This window comes from Pseudorasbora parva, chromosome 22 (assembly GCF_024679245.1).
Source record: "Pseudorasbora parva isolate DD20220531a chromosome 22, ASM2467924v1, whole genome shotgun sequence".
Classification (NCBI taxonomy): domain Eukaryota; kingdom Metazoa; phylum Chordata; class Actinopteri; order Cypriniformes; family Gobionidae; genus Pseudorasbora; species Pseudorasbora parva.
In genome coordinates, this window is record NC_090193.1 from 4384874 (window position 1) to 4402571 (window position 17698).

General features: G+C 36.5%; 2 protein-coding genes across 3 annotated transcripts; one reads left to right on the top strand and one right to left on the bottom strand.

Annotated features, from left to right (window-relative positions):
* Positions 1–6339: 6339 nt before the first annotated feature.
* On the bottom strand, positions 6340–10326 carry ppp1r3db (protein phosphatase 1, regulatory subunit 3Db). Its single transcript, XM_067432371.1, has 2 exons — positions 10203–10326; positions 6340–7247 (listed from the first exon to the last, which is right to left on the bottom strand). The coding sequence occupies exon 2, from the start codon at positions 7231–7233 to the stop codon at positions 6340–6342; it is 894 nt and encodes a 297-aa protein (XP_067288472.1). The 5' UTR covers positions 7234–7247; positions 10203–10326.
* fam217bb (family with sequence similarity 217 member Bb) lies at positions 9549–17084 on the top strand. 2 transcript variants are annotated; one of them, XM_067431866.1, is made up of 4 exons: positions 9549–10376; positions 10585–10647; positions 12610–12677; positions 12844–17084. In XM_067431866.1, exons 3-4 carry the CDS (start codon positions 12649–12651, stop codon positions 14054–14056), a joined length of 1242 nt encoding a protein of 413 aa, XP_067287967.1. In that variant the 5' UTR covers positions 9549–10376; positions 10585–10647; positions 12610–12648; the 3' UTR covers positions 14057–17084. The 2 variants fall into 2 exon arrangements, with proteins under 2 accessions (XP_067287967.1, XP_067287966.1); XM_067431865.1 differs by having other exon boundaries at positions 9550–10376; positions 10581–10647.
* The last annotated feature ends 614 nt before the right edge of the window (positions 17085–17698 follow it).

Below are 17698 nucleotides of genomic sequence, written 5' to 3' on the forward strand. Positions count from 1 at the left end.
TTATCTGCTTACCCCTATAGTGCTTCCAACATGTAGGTGTGTTTGTTTCTTCGGTAGAACACAAATGAAGATTTGTAACTCCAACCGTTGCGGTGACAGTCATCATGTAAATGGGTAACAATTCTATGAGAAAAAAAACAAAAAACAAATATGCTTAGACAACATGCACAAAGAGCCCTGTGGCTAATGACGACACGGCTCGATTTCTCACACAAACTGATCGCTTTGTGTCTTAAGACATCAATGTGTCGTCATGAGCCACAGGGCTCTTTGTGCATGTTTTCTAAGCATGTTTTTTTTTTTTTTTTTTTTGCTCTCATAGAACATTACCGATTCACATGCATTATGACCGGCACAGCAACTGTTGGAGTTAAAAATCTTCATTTGTGTTCTACTGAAGAAACAAAAACACCTACGTGTTGGATGCACTGGGGGTAAGCAGATAAACATCATATTTTCATTTTTTCTCCCCTGTATTATGTCTTTTGTTTTATGTTGTGTTTGTGTGTGTTAAACAAGTGCAGTACTGTGGAGAATAGTTTCTGCCTGGGGACAATAAAGTTAAATCGGAGGTGCTTTCTCTGAATGTCAACACACCCCTGTTCACAATTATTAATTGTTATACAACTGAAGAAAGATAACGCATACATAAAAAAATCACACACATTTAATCATAAAAAAGACAATAATTTTAGATATACATAAAAAGTGCTTTTGTTTACTTGAGTTATAGAAAAGGTGAAGGTGTGCTTATAGTAGTTTTGCTATTGGTTTAAAGGCGATGGGTATTTTTAGAAAGGCCCTGATCATGTGGCCTAACAGCTGTAGAGTCAGGAGGGCATTGATCGCCTTCCTCAGATGCCAGGAATCTCTGTCGGCCAAAGGTCAGCAAGAGCAGCAATGCAAGGGAACATAAACAATGATCCCTCAAATGTACCCTTCTCTAAATATGCCAACTTTAAGAGCATAAATAACCTTGTTTTGCTGTATGGGGTGAAATAATTTAGGCATTGCAATCGTTATTTATATTATATTGCATTTCTGTCAATAAATCCTCATAAATACTACACACTGCACCTTAGACTTATTTTATCAGGCTTTCTTATTCAGGTCTGATACGAACATGTAAATGTGAGTGTTTTAAATTATTGTTTTTGTGCATTGTTGTTATTCTATGTTTCAATGATTTTTATAGTTACATGTATAGCACTTTGGTCCATTTTTTATGGCTTTGAAATTGCTTTATAAATTAGAGTTATGTTGAGTTGATATTAATGCATGAGCAATGAGCATGCATTAATATCACATACTGATATTGCACTGCACTTTATTCTTGTGTTCATGTCACTACTCATTATAATGCTGTTTGCACATTACACTCCTGCACTTCTGTTATCCACAGATTTATTTTTATAGTCTCCAGTTTACTTTATCTCACTTATTTTATTCCACATCTCTTATTTCTTTTACTTGATTTATTCATAATTCTACATATGTATATATATATAGCACCTTATCCTATTCCTATTTTATCCTATCCCTATTTTATAATTTATTGTGCTTTTTTTGTTAATTGTTATTTGCTGTCCATGGAGCGGACCTGTTTAGATTTCACTGCCGGTTGTATTCTGTATAACTGTGTATGTGACAAATAAAACTCTTGAACTCTTGAACTTGAACTTGAACTTGAACTTGAACAATGTATATTTTTTACAAGATTTATTAAATTTTGTTAATCCCCAATTGTTCAATGTTTGTGTTAGTTCCAAATAAATCCAAATACATGTAGAAGACATGCAGGAAAATCAATCACATATTTAGAGAAATAATCTTTATACAACCCAGACAGAAAAAAAGTGTCGCCTAGATCCGGCCCACATCTGCTTATTACACACACAGGGACGCGCAGAAGCACACACACACACGTTTAAATATTAAATACAAAAGTGTTCAATCTTTCTGCTCGCAAATTCTGTAAATAGCACATCTGCCATGGCACGAGTGCAACTGGCTTTCAAAGGGAAAGGGAGATGAGACTCTGATTGGTTTATTGCACGTTAAGTCCAAAACACACCCATGACTCATTAAGAGACTAGGGACGACCCTTTTAGACCATGAGCCCGGCACGCAGACCATTTTCCCCATCTTAAAACTAGCGGATGAGTGGATGAGCTTCAGACCATGCACTCAGATAGGTAAAATAGGGCCCTATGTTGTTGTCTGGGAACAAAACCTACTCTTAAAGAGATAGCTGTGAAAATAGCCATAAATAACAATGAAAACAATGATTATAATAGCGCTATAACGTGCAGTATCTTGGCGGACGAGCGTTTGAGTTCTAAAGGGATTGAAAGAATGTCCATGAAGATTGTTCTATTATAAAAAAGAGACATTTAAAGATAAAAGTCTCCTCCTGCAGTAATAACACAGAACTGAACATGTACTGCAAGCGAATCATTCTTGGGTGGCAGTCAGTCCTGATATTAGAGCCATTGTGCAAAAAAGTTGGCTCTATAAAGGGATAGTTCACTTTAAAATGAAAATTCTGTCATCCTTTACTCGCCCTCAAGTTGTTTCAAACCTTTATGAATTTCTCTCTTCAGCTGAACACAAAGGAAGATATTTTGAAGAATGTCAGTAACCAAACAGTTAACTGGAGCCATTGACTTCCATAGTATGTTTTTTTTCTAAGTCAATGGCTCCAGTTAACGGTTTGGTTACTGACATTCTTCAAAATATCTTCCTTTGTGTTCAGCTGAAGAAAGAAATTCATACAGGTTTGAAACAACTTGAGGTGAGAGTCAAATGAAATGCACCAGGCTGTCTTCACACACTGTAAAAAATGATTGTGATTTCAACGGTCAAAGGTTGTAAAAATGCTACAGTTAAAAACTGTTATTTGGTTAACACAAATTTTCCGTACTATATACGGTGAATAACTGCAATAGATCTAACCTTATGCCCGTGAAATTTACAGAAAAACAATGTAAAATCCCAAAAGAAAAGTATAGAAAACCCAAAATCATATATTTTTTGTTTGAATCACAGTGAACTTTTGTTAACTATTAAACAGAATATTTTGTTATATTTACAACATGTGATTATAATACATTTTATTTGATACAACTACAAATATTGGTATTAAAAACCTGTACGTTTTTTGAGAAAATACTGTAAAAACTATTTTGTTAATTTGACATGCAAATATTGTGACAATTAAAAATTTTGGCAGTTGTTTTTAAAAATGTAAGTCACTTTACACGTTTATGCACTTAAAAATGTCTAAACATGTATTTGATTTGCATTTAAATGTTCCATGCATTTGGATTATTTAATTTTAACAAACAAATTAATCAACTTACTAAGAATCACTATCTAAGAATCAGTAATAAAAATCTTATTTGTAAATCATTTATAAATGAAACAGGTAAGATTTATTTAATTATATTAATAAACTGAATGTGACTGATTAATCCCAGTTACACGTAAATTAAACAGTTAAGATTTATGTAATAGTACACTTCCTAGTGTTCATGTGTGTGCTCACTAATGAGTTAAAGTACCATTGAAGCAGTGTTGAAGTTAATGAGATAATTAAGAGATGATTGGGCATTAATGATGAACACCTGATGATAATGAGCAGAATCACTGAAGGAAAGAGAAACACGAGAACTACAGCTGACTTCAGCCACAGCTTTAGATGAAATCAACTGAAGATAAAAGAAGACATTAAATCTCTGAAGATCTCATCAGAGGATTAAACAACTCCACAAACAGCATTACCAGCTTCATGCATTACTAACCAAACTGACTTTCTTGTTGTAATTTCTGTTTTATTGAAAATAATAGTTTTATATGAAGTCACCATGATGGTGAGAAGTGTGTGCTTTAGTTGGGCTCTTGACCCTTGACTCTCCAACATTAGTTTTCTGGCTGCTTTAACTGTGTTTGTAAAGCACTTTAGTTACAGCATGGAAAGCCAAGCAAAAACATGGTCAGATGATTTGTCTCTTTGTTCATGATTTTATAATCATCATCTAGTGATCAGTGGTCATGTTCAGAGTCTAAGACTCTGTTTATGTGTTATTAATTTTGTTTAATCATAATAGTGGCCAGTTGATTCTATAGCATGAGCACTGTTGTGGCAATCTAATATGCAGAATTAAAAAAAATAGTGCACAAAAAGTTTTAATCTATGGCAATTATTAGACACAAACAGATATCAAGAATCAGTGTATGAATCTCAACAATGGTGACAATCAATGAAAAGCTTCATGCCGCAATGCATGCTGGGTACCACCAATCAAAACTCTCCAATGGGTCCCAGCATGCATTGCGGCATGAATAAATTATGCATCTGAATTGTGATTATCTTTTTTATTTTTTTGTCACCATTGTAGAGATGCACACACTGATTCTTGATGTCTGTGTTTGTCTAAACAATGCCGTAGATTAAACCTTTTTTTTTTTTTGGTCCTGCAAATTGTTTGATTGCCACAATGATGCATGAGTTTATAATGTAAACCACAAGGCTTTTATTACGCATGCTACACAATTAACAGATTACCTCTATAACCAGAGCATTAGAATCTGAATCAGTTTAGTGATTCAGCCACTACATGATGATTAATATAATCATCATTAAAGAGCCAAATCACCTGGCCATGGTTTTTTGACTTTCCATGCCATAACAAAAGTGCTTTACAAACACAGTTAAAGCAGCCAGAAAACTAATGTTGGAGAGTCAAGGGTCAAGAGCCCAACTAAAGCAAACACTGCTCACCATCATGGTGACTTTATATAAAACTATTATTTTAATGAAAACAGAAATTACAACAAGAAAGTCAGTCTGGTTAGTAATGTGTGAAGCTGGTAATGCTGTTTGTAATGCTTATTTTATCTTCAGTTGATTTCATCTAAAGCTGTGGCTGAAGTCAGTCGTAGTTCTCGTGTTTCTCTGTCCTTCAGTGATTCTGCTCATTATCATCAGGTGTTCATCATTAATGTTCAATCATCAATTAATTATCTCATTAACTTCAACACTGCTTCAATGGTACTTTAACTCATTAGTGAGCACACACATCAACACTAGGAAGTGTTCATTTAACATAGGCGTTTTCTGTGTACTTTTACATAATTCCTAACTGTTTCATTTACGTATAACTGGTATTTATCAATCACCTTCAGTTTATTAATTTGTCTATGTAAAAATAATCCAAATGCATTGAAAATGTATATGCAGTTTACATACATATATCTTATGCTTTACATTTTAATGTAATACTTACTGGTTTTCTATTTATTTTTAATAAAAAAAAAAACAGTGCCTCCTCTAACCACAGACTTAATTTTGAATTTCTTAGTGCGCATAGTTTCATAATTCTCTGGTAACCACAGCTGCCAGCGTTTTCCTGTAAAAATAACAGTTTTTTGTAGTTTTTTTTACAGTCTACACTTTTTACAGATCCCCATAAAATTAACGGTAAAAAACCGGCAGCTGTGGTTGCCAGAACTTTACCGTAAAAAATACGGCAGTAACGTTTAAGGTTTTACGGGACAGCAGCATATAATTTAAAGGTTTATAATGTAATAAATATGGTTAAAAACCATTTATTTTACAGTTCAAAACTGTATAATTTAAAGGTTTATACATTTTATTTTATTTTACAGTAAAACACCGTTAAATGTACAGTTTTTCGAAGTGAAAAAGAACAGGTCATTGTGTAATTAACAGTGAAAAAACGTAAATTGACATTCCCAGAATTCCCCACGTGACACTTCACATTTGATGCATTTTCATTGAATTAACTGTTTCTTCTTAGTTTTTTCTAATCACATATGTTCATTAAGGTTTTATGTTACATCTAATGTTGTTAAATTAATGTTTATTGCATTTTTAAAACATCATGTGTGTTACCATGATGGTGTTTGGTGTTTAGTGTTTGTGTGTGCACCTTCTATATGTTAATATTGTCCCTTCAAAAGCTGCGTGTGATGAGCTTTGATTCATCATGTGATTCTCATCACCACTATAATTGGTGATTGTCAAATTATATAAAAGGAAAATAACAGATATTAGCATTTCAATAAGTTGGTAATTTAATATTTCAGTTCAATAAAAATTTTTTTTACCATTATTGTTTTATAGTGTACTGTGTACACATAATTATTTCAATATAAACTTTCAAATTATAGGGTTTTTAACTGTAAAATAAACCATTTTTAACCGTAATTACCACATTATAAACCTTTAAATTATATTCTGTTGTCCCGTAAAACCTAAAACGTTACTGCCGTATTTTTTACGGTAAAGTTCTGGCAACCAGAGCTGCCGGTTTTTTACCGTAAATTTGATGGGTATTTTTTTACAGTGCACTCTCTGGGCACCGTCAGTTTGTACGTCTGGCAGGTCAGTTTATAATTACAGCCAGCATTATTGTCCCAGTACTCCGATCCTCTGACCCGGAAGCAGATGGCGAATTGTAGCGTGGCACCTGGTTGCATGATGAAAGGTGGGACAGGCAGGTGAAAACGAAACACGTCCGACTCTGGATCCAGCCTGTCTCTGCGGACGGTGGAGAGCCAGCTCGCTTTACTCTCCGCACTGTTCTTCCAGTCTGTGAACGAGTAGCGCACCGTAACCTCTTTCTCGTAGGCCAGGTTCAGCACTTGCACAGTGCCTATAATTCCCAGCTCGGAGTAAAACATCTGCTCCAGGCAAACCCGCTGCTGGCACAAGCGCTTGAGGAATCCAGACTCCGCACACATATTGTCAGGGAAAGACGGCTGGAAGTAGGGAAGCGAGAGCTCCAGCTTTTTCCTGGAGGCCAGCTCAGAACTCGCCAGCAGTCTCGTGATGACGTGGACCGGCACCTGAGGGTCCTCGCTGGCCTTGAAGAACTTCACATCTTCCAGTTCCAACCCTAAGGAGTCTACAAAGCGGACCTGCACGTTCCTGCAGACGAGCTCGTCCGTGGAGGAGGACAGAGATTTAGCCCGTCTCCTCATGATGGGCTTTGGCTCCGGCTCGCAGGACGGCCCACGCCGGACGCCGGGCTCCTGAGGTGGGCCTGGTTTTGGGCTGGGAGGCCGTATTGCCACCGGAGTCCTTTGTGGAAGCGGTTTGGTGTTGTAGATGTCCCGAAGATGAAAGGTCTTGACAGGTCTTGATACTTCATGAAAACCGCTTGTGAACTGCAAGGCTGGTCCAGACCCATGCGGATGGGATTCCATTCTCACTGCACGCACTATGAGCAAAAGGAGAACATATGCAGAAGATATAGCAATTCCTACTCAAAAATGGACTGCTGACATGGGTAAAAGATTTCTATTTCTAAGTAAATTCTCTTTTGTTCATCAAAGATTCCTGAATATGGAGCCCCGCACATGACATGCAGGAAAAAAAATAGGCTAAATCGTGAATATGGCTTACTAATTTGTTCCTTTGATTTATAGATTGTGCCCACCGTTTATGAATAGAGGGAATTAATTAGTAAATCGTGCGCACGATTAAATAAATTTTTTCCCCCGTGCACGTCATGTGTGGTGCTCCGTACCTGAAAAATGCATTATGATCTCTGAAGGGTCATGTGACACTGAAGACTGGAGTAATGATACTGAAAATTCAGCTTTGATCAAAGGAATACATCATATTTTTAAGTATATTAAAATAAAATCCATTATTTGAACTTGTAATAATATTTTACAATATTACAGTTTTTTTCTGTATTTTTCATCAAATAAATGCAGGCTTGATAAGTATAAGAGACCTCCTTCAAAAACAATATAATAGTTACTTTTGTCGGTACTGTATATTCGATATAATGTCATAGTAAAATCCAACGCAATCTTCTCCATAGGATGCATATTACAACACACAAAGTTTACCACATAGCAAACTACAACACATCGCAGGATGGAAAAACATCTGTAAAATCTAAACTTGATATCTAGGGTACTTGTTGCATTTTGTTGTGTTCACTCATGTTCTATATATAAAAAGAAGATATCCAAACTTTTGCCAGAACTAAAAGATTTTTAGGCAATTTTCAGTAACAGACTTTGCTATGTTGATGTAAAGGTGTCATTCGAGATTCGGAGCCTTTTGTGTAAACATCAGGATCTTACTATCTTAATATGTTGAACAATATCAATTTTAAAACTGTCTTAGCCATAAATAACACAATTAAAACTTGATAAAAAATAAAAAATAAAAAAAAAACAGCATTTTGAACAACCATCAATTTTTCTACTGTCCCCATCTGTGCCCAGTTTTGTGAAAAATACAACATTTATATGTATGTTTTATTTCCATTGTTGGGTACAGTATATAAATAATGTGTGTGTGTGTGTGTATATTTTAAATAATTACATTTATTTCAACAGTTATAATCAAGGATTTAGTTTTTTTCCCTCAATGTATTGCCTCAATCCATCCATCCATCCACTCATCCATCCATCCAAACACCCACCCACCCATCCATCCACCCACCCATCCATCTATCCACCCACCCATCTATCCATCCATCCATCCACCCACCCACCCATCCATCTATCCACCCACCCATCAAACTTTATTTTAAACTCAAATTACTTTATTAAAATAATGTAACTGATTGATTACATTTGATTACTGTTTGATTGCTCTTCTCATTTCCAGCACTAAAATGCCTTTTTATCACTTGGTGGCAACTCTCAGACAGGTTGTAGCCTAAAGATTTCAGCAAATATTTACGTATCTGGCAGACGTGGTGCGCTGCGAAATTAAAATGGGTAACAATCAAAAGCATCAGAATAACATCGCTTTATTAATGGCCTTTAATTGGCAGGAGGCAACACAATATTATTCAACATATCATAGCTTTTTACAGAAAATATTAAGATGTAACCCCCTTTGTAATCATTAACATTTTCAAGTAACTGTAATTTAATGACATTTTTTCCTCAGTGATTGTAACATTACATCATCTAATTACATGTAACTACTCCCCAACACTGCACTTCCACCCTGTAATCAGTTTTTCACCTGTTAAGCATTTATTTTTTATTTTTTACGTTTTAGCAAATCAGCACAAGAAATAAAATATATAATAATAAAAATAATTCAGTGACAATGGAAATGTAAAGAGTATCAGTAATGTAGTACTAGTAGGCTACTTATAACATGATTAATTATGGGATGTCCTTCAATGCTTTCAGAATCTTTACTTTTTAATAATGTAGTGAAAAGTTAAATGTATCAGTTATCAGTTATAGAATCTGTACCAAAATGGGTGGATAGGTTTAATCTTCCATTTCATTAACTACTGTTAAAATTATTTATCCGAGCTTGACCAGAATTGTTTCTTTTTCTTCTCAAATGTGTCCATTTACAACATATCCCATTTCACATTACTATCTGATTCTCTATATTTTATGATTCATTTCATTATGTAAGCTCTATTCATTTCATCATTAGGCTATGTTCACCTACGCCTTAAAACATAAACACCTGTGTGAATAGTTGACGTCTCTAGATCTGGCGACAGGTTCTTACCTCAGTTACGGCAACTTTACCAAGAATACCCTCGGAATGTCCAGGTAAAACTAATAAACACACAACATATTAATTTTAAAGTGGAGACGACCTCTTCGCTTAGAGTGACTGTAATAATATACGCAGAGATCAAGCGCCTATGACATTTAACTACTGATCCCATAGGGAGGTGTAGTCGAAACTGCCACACCAATGATTATTATTAGACCACTGTACATGAGATGAAACATTCTCACGTCCTGCCTGTCCATAAACAATGCAATAGCGCTAACACGTCAATCTCCATTCACGAGAGCAATGCGAAACGGACGAGGACCACAGTTAATATCGCGCTTGGGCTTGTTTTTGGGCGCGTCGCTCGCTTATACAGGAGCCTGGCACTCTGACTGTAGGGCAGGCTATAACTACATTTCCCACATAACAATGCGCCCTTCAGCATCCTCACATCTGGAATACACGCCTGCGTAAATATCCTCATTTACAGGCTTAAGACAACTAACCCCATATCGATTAGTGCACGAGACAGAATCGAGCAGAACGCCTAATTTGACTGATGCATCTCATTACAGACAGACTGATCCGGTCGTCGCTGAATTATTTACTGATGCACAGAGGATTAAAGGAGCTGTGGGAGTGAACCTCACATCAACGAGAAAAATGGACAAACCGTCAAATCAAAAGACTCCGTGGCTTTAATGCTAAGAGAATTCATCCGTTTAGGAGATCGTTGAGAAATGCCAGTGAGGGGAACGGTCTTACTGGAGAGCACCGTGCACAATAGTCAGAGTAAGCGTCTTGCTTTAGATGGAACAAAAACTAAAGCTCTGGGACATGCACCAAGGTAATAAGAATAAACAAAACCTTCCTTCAATTCAGGTCATGTGTTATTTATCTGTCAGGTCGTGCATTTATGATGAATTGAATAAGTGGCAAAGCATCTTTAAAATTGTAACCAAATTCTTATTGGTTTTTGAAAGCATGGGCTGTACTTCAGCGATCATCCATTTATTTCTGATCTTGACCAACCTTACTTTTTCATTGAAAGCAAGAAAACCACAAAGGTGCCTTTGCGTCCACCACCGAATAGTGGCATCAGCCTGTCATCTGAACCTGTGAGTAGCCCATCCAACAGCAATTTTTGTGTGTAAACTTTTTAATTTAATAATAATTCTATTTAATGCAATCTTATGCAATAAAATTTACCGCACACGTTGTGTGTAATAGAGCTGGTTGTGAATGTAAAAGGTCTGCAAAGTTTCAAAGATCAGAGTGCAGATAGGCTAATATGGAGTTTTATAATAATTTATTTGTTTTTCATGTTTTATCCGTCTTTTCCCTGTGCCTTTGTTGATACTGGACTTCTGCAAGGCATCCACATAGAGTACAACATTTGCTTTTCATTACTCCTATAGTCTATGATTGCAGAAAAAATATACATGTTTGTTTGTATTAAACATTGATTGAGCAACAGCATTTGTGTTTAAATAAATAATTTCGTTTAAAAATCGTATTATTGTATGAGGTGGTGAGGAGGACCTTTTACCCCAGAGGTAAAAGCACAGGCAAAAGATACACTGATACACTTCAGCTAAAAGAACATGTTTTTCATCATGTCTGAGTTAATACTTGTTCAAAACAATCACTTTAGCATAGTTTGAACTATTTTCTGTTTTATTAAATACAATTCATTTTTGTTCAATATAGGCGACTATCATTAAAATATGTTAATATAGAATTATATATATAAAAAAAATACAGAAACAAAATAATTTTAAAAAGTAAAGATTCTGAAAGCATAAGGAGATCCCATAATTTAATATAGATTTATGGTAGTGACATTAAACCATATTTTATGATATGCTTAACATCATATTTTTAAATATGATGGTTTTGTTATAAATATAGTGATTATATCTAAGGTGGGTGTCCACCTTAATTTATATCATGTTAAATATGGTGCCTTTAGTCCCAACAGCAGGGGCGCCTTTTACCACAAATACCATACTTTTACATATTTCTCTGTTTTTGAAAATCTGTTGCTTTAATTATCTTGAACAAAACTCGACTACTTTGCCCCTCAAACGCTGTTGTTGAAGTTGAGACTGGACGAGTTTGGTTTGTGTTGTTCACGAGTCACGATACTAAATACAGGTGTAAATGGGGTCTAAAAAGTTTAGAGCTTTTCCACTTTCCACCAATTCCAGCGGTAGTCTAAAACACATTTGACAGGATTGTTTTCGTTGTGTAAACTCTCATGTGGTTGAATATGTTTCGGACAGCCACAAAAGACCGTCTTCTCTCCGCAGACTGACCTAATGCGTAAACATAATGGGCCTAAAATAGTTACACTGACCTAATTTAAAGCTTTGTTGGCTAAAGACCCAAATTCGATTTGAAGCCAAAAAAATGTACCAATCACAGCGTTCTCTCACCATTACTGATGTCTAACACACACTCACAGCGTTTGGCGTAGTCTTGCTGCTGTCAGAGCAGAAACTAAAGCTGCTGTTCATGTGTTTTTCCATCATCTCGTGTTCATATCTAAAATATGTGAGCTTATTTCATCCATTAGATGGATAGATCTGAATAAACCCATACATTTACCCGCCCATAGACCCTCCCCTCAAAGAAATCAGGACAGAAGTGGATGAAAGTGGACAAAAGAGATGGATTAAAACACCAGGTATTAACGGGAATGCGTCTCCCTTGTCTACTTGTTATCTGATCGACCAAAACGCATCTTAATACCAGGTCTAAAGTGGACCTTTGATACACTTCCAAAGGATGAGATTGATAGGCTTAAACTGACACCATTGATACTGTTTATATAACTGTGTATCAAGTGCTGAAGAAGAGCTGAAATTAAGATATGCTGATGGGCGTTTGGTTTCCAACACACGGGTTGTAGAGGTCAACCAATCACAGCAGGATATTATGAGAATGTTTTTTAACCTTGGATGGGGAAACATGAGGGAGACACCAAAACTAAATTAGAAACCATTAAAAGAGCATAATGGGGCAGATATTAAACACATCCTGGGAAGTGTACGAGCTTTTTTCCTTTCTCTCTACAGGATTCGCAGCAAAGGTTAATAAGGACAAGACCTGACAAAATGTTGATCATGGCGAACACCACAAACAGGTAAGATATGGCACATAGATCAATAATGGCTGTATTTTACAATCTACAATTAATTATTACAATAAGACAAGAACTATGAATAAATACATGCATTACATTATACACGTCAATAATTAAACACTGTAAAACAGATCATTTTCTAAGACTTTTCCTTTGGCTCCTCAAGGCAACACGACACAAAGATCAAATCTCATGCGACTTCTAAAAACCGACAAAAGGAGCGACGACAAAGACAAAACAGCGATGGTGCAAAAGAGAGCGGTGGCAGAGGTAAAGGTTCAAGTGCAAGGCCTGTAAAAGTGCTGAGAGAAGATGAAGATGAGGGCTGTACACTGCAAAGTAAAGCCAGAGATGAGGACAGCGCCAGCGACCTCTCAGATTCAGAAAGATATTCTGTGCTTCCCGCTCAGATCGCTCCGCCTGACCTCAACCTGCGTGCAGAGGTCATAGATCCGTCTGACTTTCATCCTTCCCGATGCGGACAGGACAAGTTCAGAGGAAGCTATCCAGATTTCTTACCGCCTCCTTTCAATTCTTGGAGTCTCAAACAGTTAGCGGTGTACCTGAACACGGACGGCAAGGGCGCTCCTCGACCCAAGCCCGTCGGGCAGCTCGAGAGATACTTGGACCGGCTGTTGCAGATGGAATGGCATCAGATCCAAAGCGTCCAAGAAGACGGCAGCAAATCTAACGGCCCATTACCTAAAGCTCGCCATTTGCCTCACTCGTCTTCTCATCTCAGCCTCAGCTCTCCTAAATGCATCCTCCAGTGTCAGCGCGCGTTCCCTTTGGCGTTACTCTCCTCTTTGGCCACCCTTCAGATTTCAAGCTGTACCTGTCTACATTGCCAGAATCAGTATCCCATCTTGAACGGATCATGCCGCTCTTATGCCTACCATCACCACACACGCTTGAGTCCACTCCTGGAGAAGAAGCGCCAGGCGTCGGGTTTGCCTAAACGGAGCAGCAGCGAGAGCAGGGCTCATCAGATGGAGCCCAGACGCAGGTCCCGCGAGCACAGGCTCAGTGACCCTCTGAGTGAGAGCAGCCACATGAGGCGCATGCAAGCTGTCGGGAACATTCGCAATCCTGTTGGTTCCACAGGCAATCCTGACCAAGCTTCTACTGCAGATACAACAGCCAGTATCGGCGATGTGAAAAAGAGAAGGCCGGGGGAAAGGAGCCATTCCTGTGGGGGCGTGAGGGAGGCTGGCTTTAGGGCACGAGGACGCAGTGAACAAAGGAAGAGCTGTGATAAAACACAGCAGGACTCTAAAGTGTCGTGTGCTGCAAGTTCAGATGGTTTACAGCGATCCAAAGACTCTGCAACTAGTCGACTGACCAGGAAGCAGAAACACGTCGAATTTGTCACGATGTAACTTCAATCCAGTGGCCTGGAAAACACTTACTGTAAAATGAATGAATTTCATTGAATTATGAAACCAGGTTGCATATTTTCTGAGACATTTGTGTAATGACGTTTACAGTAGGCAACACGTCCCTGTTATTTTAGTGAATGTATGAAGCCAGGTCATTAACTTATGATCTATGAACATAATGTTAAACTTATGATTTGCAAAACAGAAAGTTGTCTTCATTTAAAACAGTACTGATTTATCATTTAAAACACAGTGAGATTTTTATCTAATGGCATGGGTCTCATTCTCTAACTGTTACACACACACACACACACACACAGATGCGCGCATGTACAGCTGGCCAGTCAGAGGTCTGTAATCTCTGAAAGCGTGTCTTTAGAGAGTGTCATGTTTGCTGAGCACAACGACAGTGAAGGGAGTGTGGAAAGCTCTTCTATGAACTTGGGCTGCATCCCAAATTGTATATTCTCTTGAGTCGGTGCTTATTTTGACTAAGTAATACTGTGTGCTATAAATGTAATCTGGATATACTTTATCCGCCATGCTGTCATTATCGTGACCTAGCAGTTGTGTCGCTTCACTGCCATTCACAAATCCTCTCCAGTGGCCTCATGGGATAGTAAACTAAAGTGTCCATCACTCTTTAGAATCTCACCAAAAGTAGTAGGTCATCCGGGTACTCTTTGCCTACTCTCTTTTTTTTCTTTCTCTCTCTCTCTCTCTTTCATATAGTAGGGAAGTATGCAATTTCAGATGCAGCCATGGCCTGGCCGTGTTTTCGACACATTACTCACCTCGGTCATGCGAGCACTCATTCAGAATATTTTATAATGAAAAATTCAGAAGTTCTTCTGTGCATATAAATACAAATAATCTGTGCAGTTTTTTGCGAATGAGACCCAGTCTTTTTATGGATGCTTAAAGGCCCATTCACACTAGGGAAGATGACTATAACAGTAACAAAGTTAAAAAAAATCTTTCTAAATATAAAAGAATAGCAGTCCACACCACGGATATAATGAAAACTGCACAGAGAAACGATATTGTTGCAATCGCTTTCATCTGTTAACTATAAAAACAATGACAGCCAATCAGAATGCATCCTTCTTTAAAGAGCTCAAGCATTTAAAGCAGTTGACATAATCACAAAATAATTAAAGTGTGTACATTTTAGTGGCATCTAGTGGTGAGGTTGCGAATTGCAATCACCCATCCTGAGAAACTACGGTGGCTGACACAGGACAAAGATGTCGTCAGCAGAGAGTATCTAGCGCTCTTTAGAGCAGTTTGTCCGTTTAGGGCTACCGTAGAAACATGACGGCACAAAATGTTGACTTCACTGTAAGGGACCCGAGGTGTATGATGATTGAAACGGCTCATTCTAAGGTCATAAAAACATAACGGTTCATTATGTAAGGTTTTTATACACCACTGAAAACAGCAGTGTATATTATATTGCATTTATGTCAATAGATCCTCATAAATACTACACACTGCACTGTTAAATTTTCAAGCTCTTTAAAGCAAGATGGATTCTGATTGACTGTCAGTGTTTCTATAGTTCATCAGCTGGAAAAAAATAGTTTTGAATCGATTCCAAGGATATCATTCTCTGCGCCATCTGCGTTATCTTTGTGGTGTGGACTGGACTCTTGCTATTCTTTTATATTTATAATGATTTTTATCATTATTATCATTATAGTTATTGTTCTTCGTGTGAACAGGGTTTTAAGCCTTTTCAAGTCGGTACAATCATGTTCCTGATTATGACAGCATTATTTCAAAAATTACGTTTAAGATGTGTTTTAGTACCGCCGTACGCATGCTATACCCTAAATGTTTATTTTTGTTTCAAATCTTATTTTTTAGTATTTTTATATATTCTTGTGTTGTTTGTAATAGCAATATATCTACATAATTATCTTTAAGGCATCTTTTATCAGCAGGTTAATAAACAAAAAATAAACTATAGTTTTTTTTCAGCAGTAATTATATGTGTGCAGCGCTTGCACAGATAATTCAATTACAGGAATAGTTTCACAGTTAACACTAGTTAACACACACACACACACACACACACACACACACACACACACACACACACACACACTAGAGTCAGAGATGACATGCTGGAGCTGAAACACACCATTACCCTCAACTCCACTGTCCCAGTGAGCAAAAGAACTCATCTTACATAGTATAACTTATTATTTTTCTTACTCTGTGCCTGATTCAAAAAGTGAATGTGATGACTATAAATAAAATATGTTTGTAAAGCTCCTCTTGACATGGGAGGAGTGAGGACATGTTTGTAACAGCCATATCTAAAGCAATTCCAGATGTTTTGAGGACAGAGTCATTTCTTACCAACTGCTGTTGAATAAAATAAGTTCCTTCTATCTAAGTAGCTATAATGATATGGCATTCATGGCCAATGCTTGTTCAGTGGTTTTGAATTCTGGATCTAATAGTTTAAAATAATATTTTTATTAATGTCTTCCTCTTGACTAAAAACCACTGAAATACACGTAGACAAGAGTTACAGCTCGTGCTACCTTTTCTATTTAGTTTTTTTTCATCCAAAATATTTGGTGATTCATGATTGTTCTGCTGTTTACATTTTTGTTTTACAATGTGTTTAAACATGCTGTTCATATGCTCACATGGTGATTTCCTCATCATGGTGAACAGGTTATTAATGTTTTAATAACCCATTCACATGCATATTAATGTTTTGTGCATGTAAAATATTGTGATTGTTAAAAAAGAATATTGTGATTATAGTATTTTGTAATTTTTCGACAATATTTTAGCGAATACGTTTTTTATCGTCACGATGTTACAACCGTTTCTTATTGTATGAAATAAAATAAAATAATATAACTAATAAACAAAGAACAAAACTTGAGTTGTCCATTATGAATAGTAAAAGCAATACTCAGGACATTTAGTGCTTGAATATCCTGAAATACTTTTAAATGTAAGTTCTTAAGTTATTTTATTATTTTAAAAGCACACTCAATGTAAAACTGCCAAACAAATTAAAATAAATACTGTTACATTAAAAGGTGGAGATCTTGGAAGATATCAAACAATACAAAAAAAGTAAATCTTGAATTATATTTTCCATTAAAGAATGGCTGTGAAATGTGTGTCTGCTCCTCACTTTGTGTCAACTCCATCAGGATTTGTTATAATTTTGAATAAATCAGGCAGTGTCATGGGCACTCCGAAGAGCACTTAGGCCACAGTCCTGAAAGTTACATGTAAAAAAATAAAAATAAATAAAAAGTATATATATATTTTTAAATAAGCATTATTGAAGTCTCTGCAGTCGTGGGATAAATCTTGTTTATTAATAAATAAAATGTGTATTAATGCAGTTAACTAAGGGAAAAAACTAAATTGCTCCACTGTAAATCACGTAAGGTGGAAAAAACTCAATGTGTTTTGCATATGGGGACTTCTTCTAATAATGTTTCATTTTGATTCTGTTTAGGCTAATGTATATTTGACCCCAGCCCGACCTTTGTAAACATGTCCGTTTTTGTCAACTCCATATACACCAGATGAAGGTTTTTGTTAATTTGAAAATAAATGTCTTACTTTTTTTTATTGTGTACAATTTTTAAAACATCAATG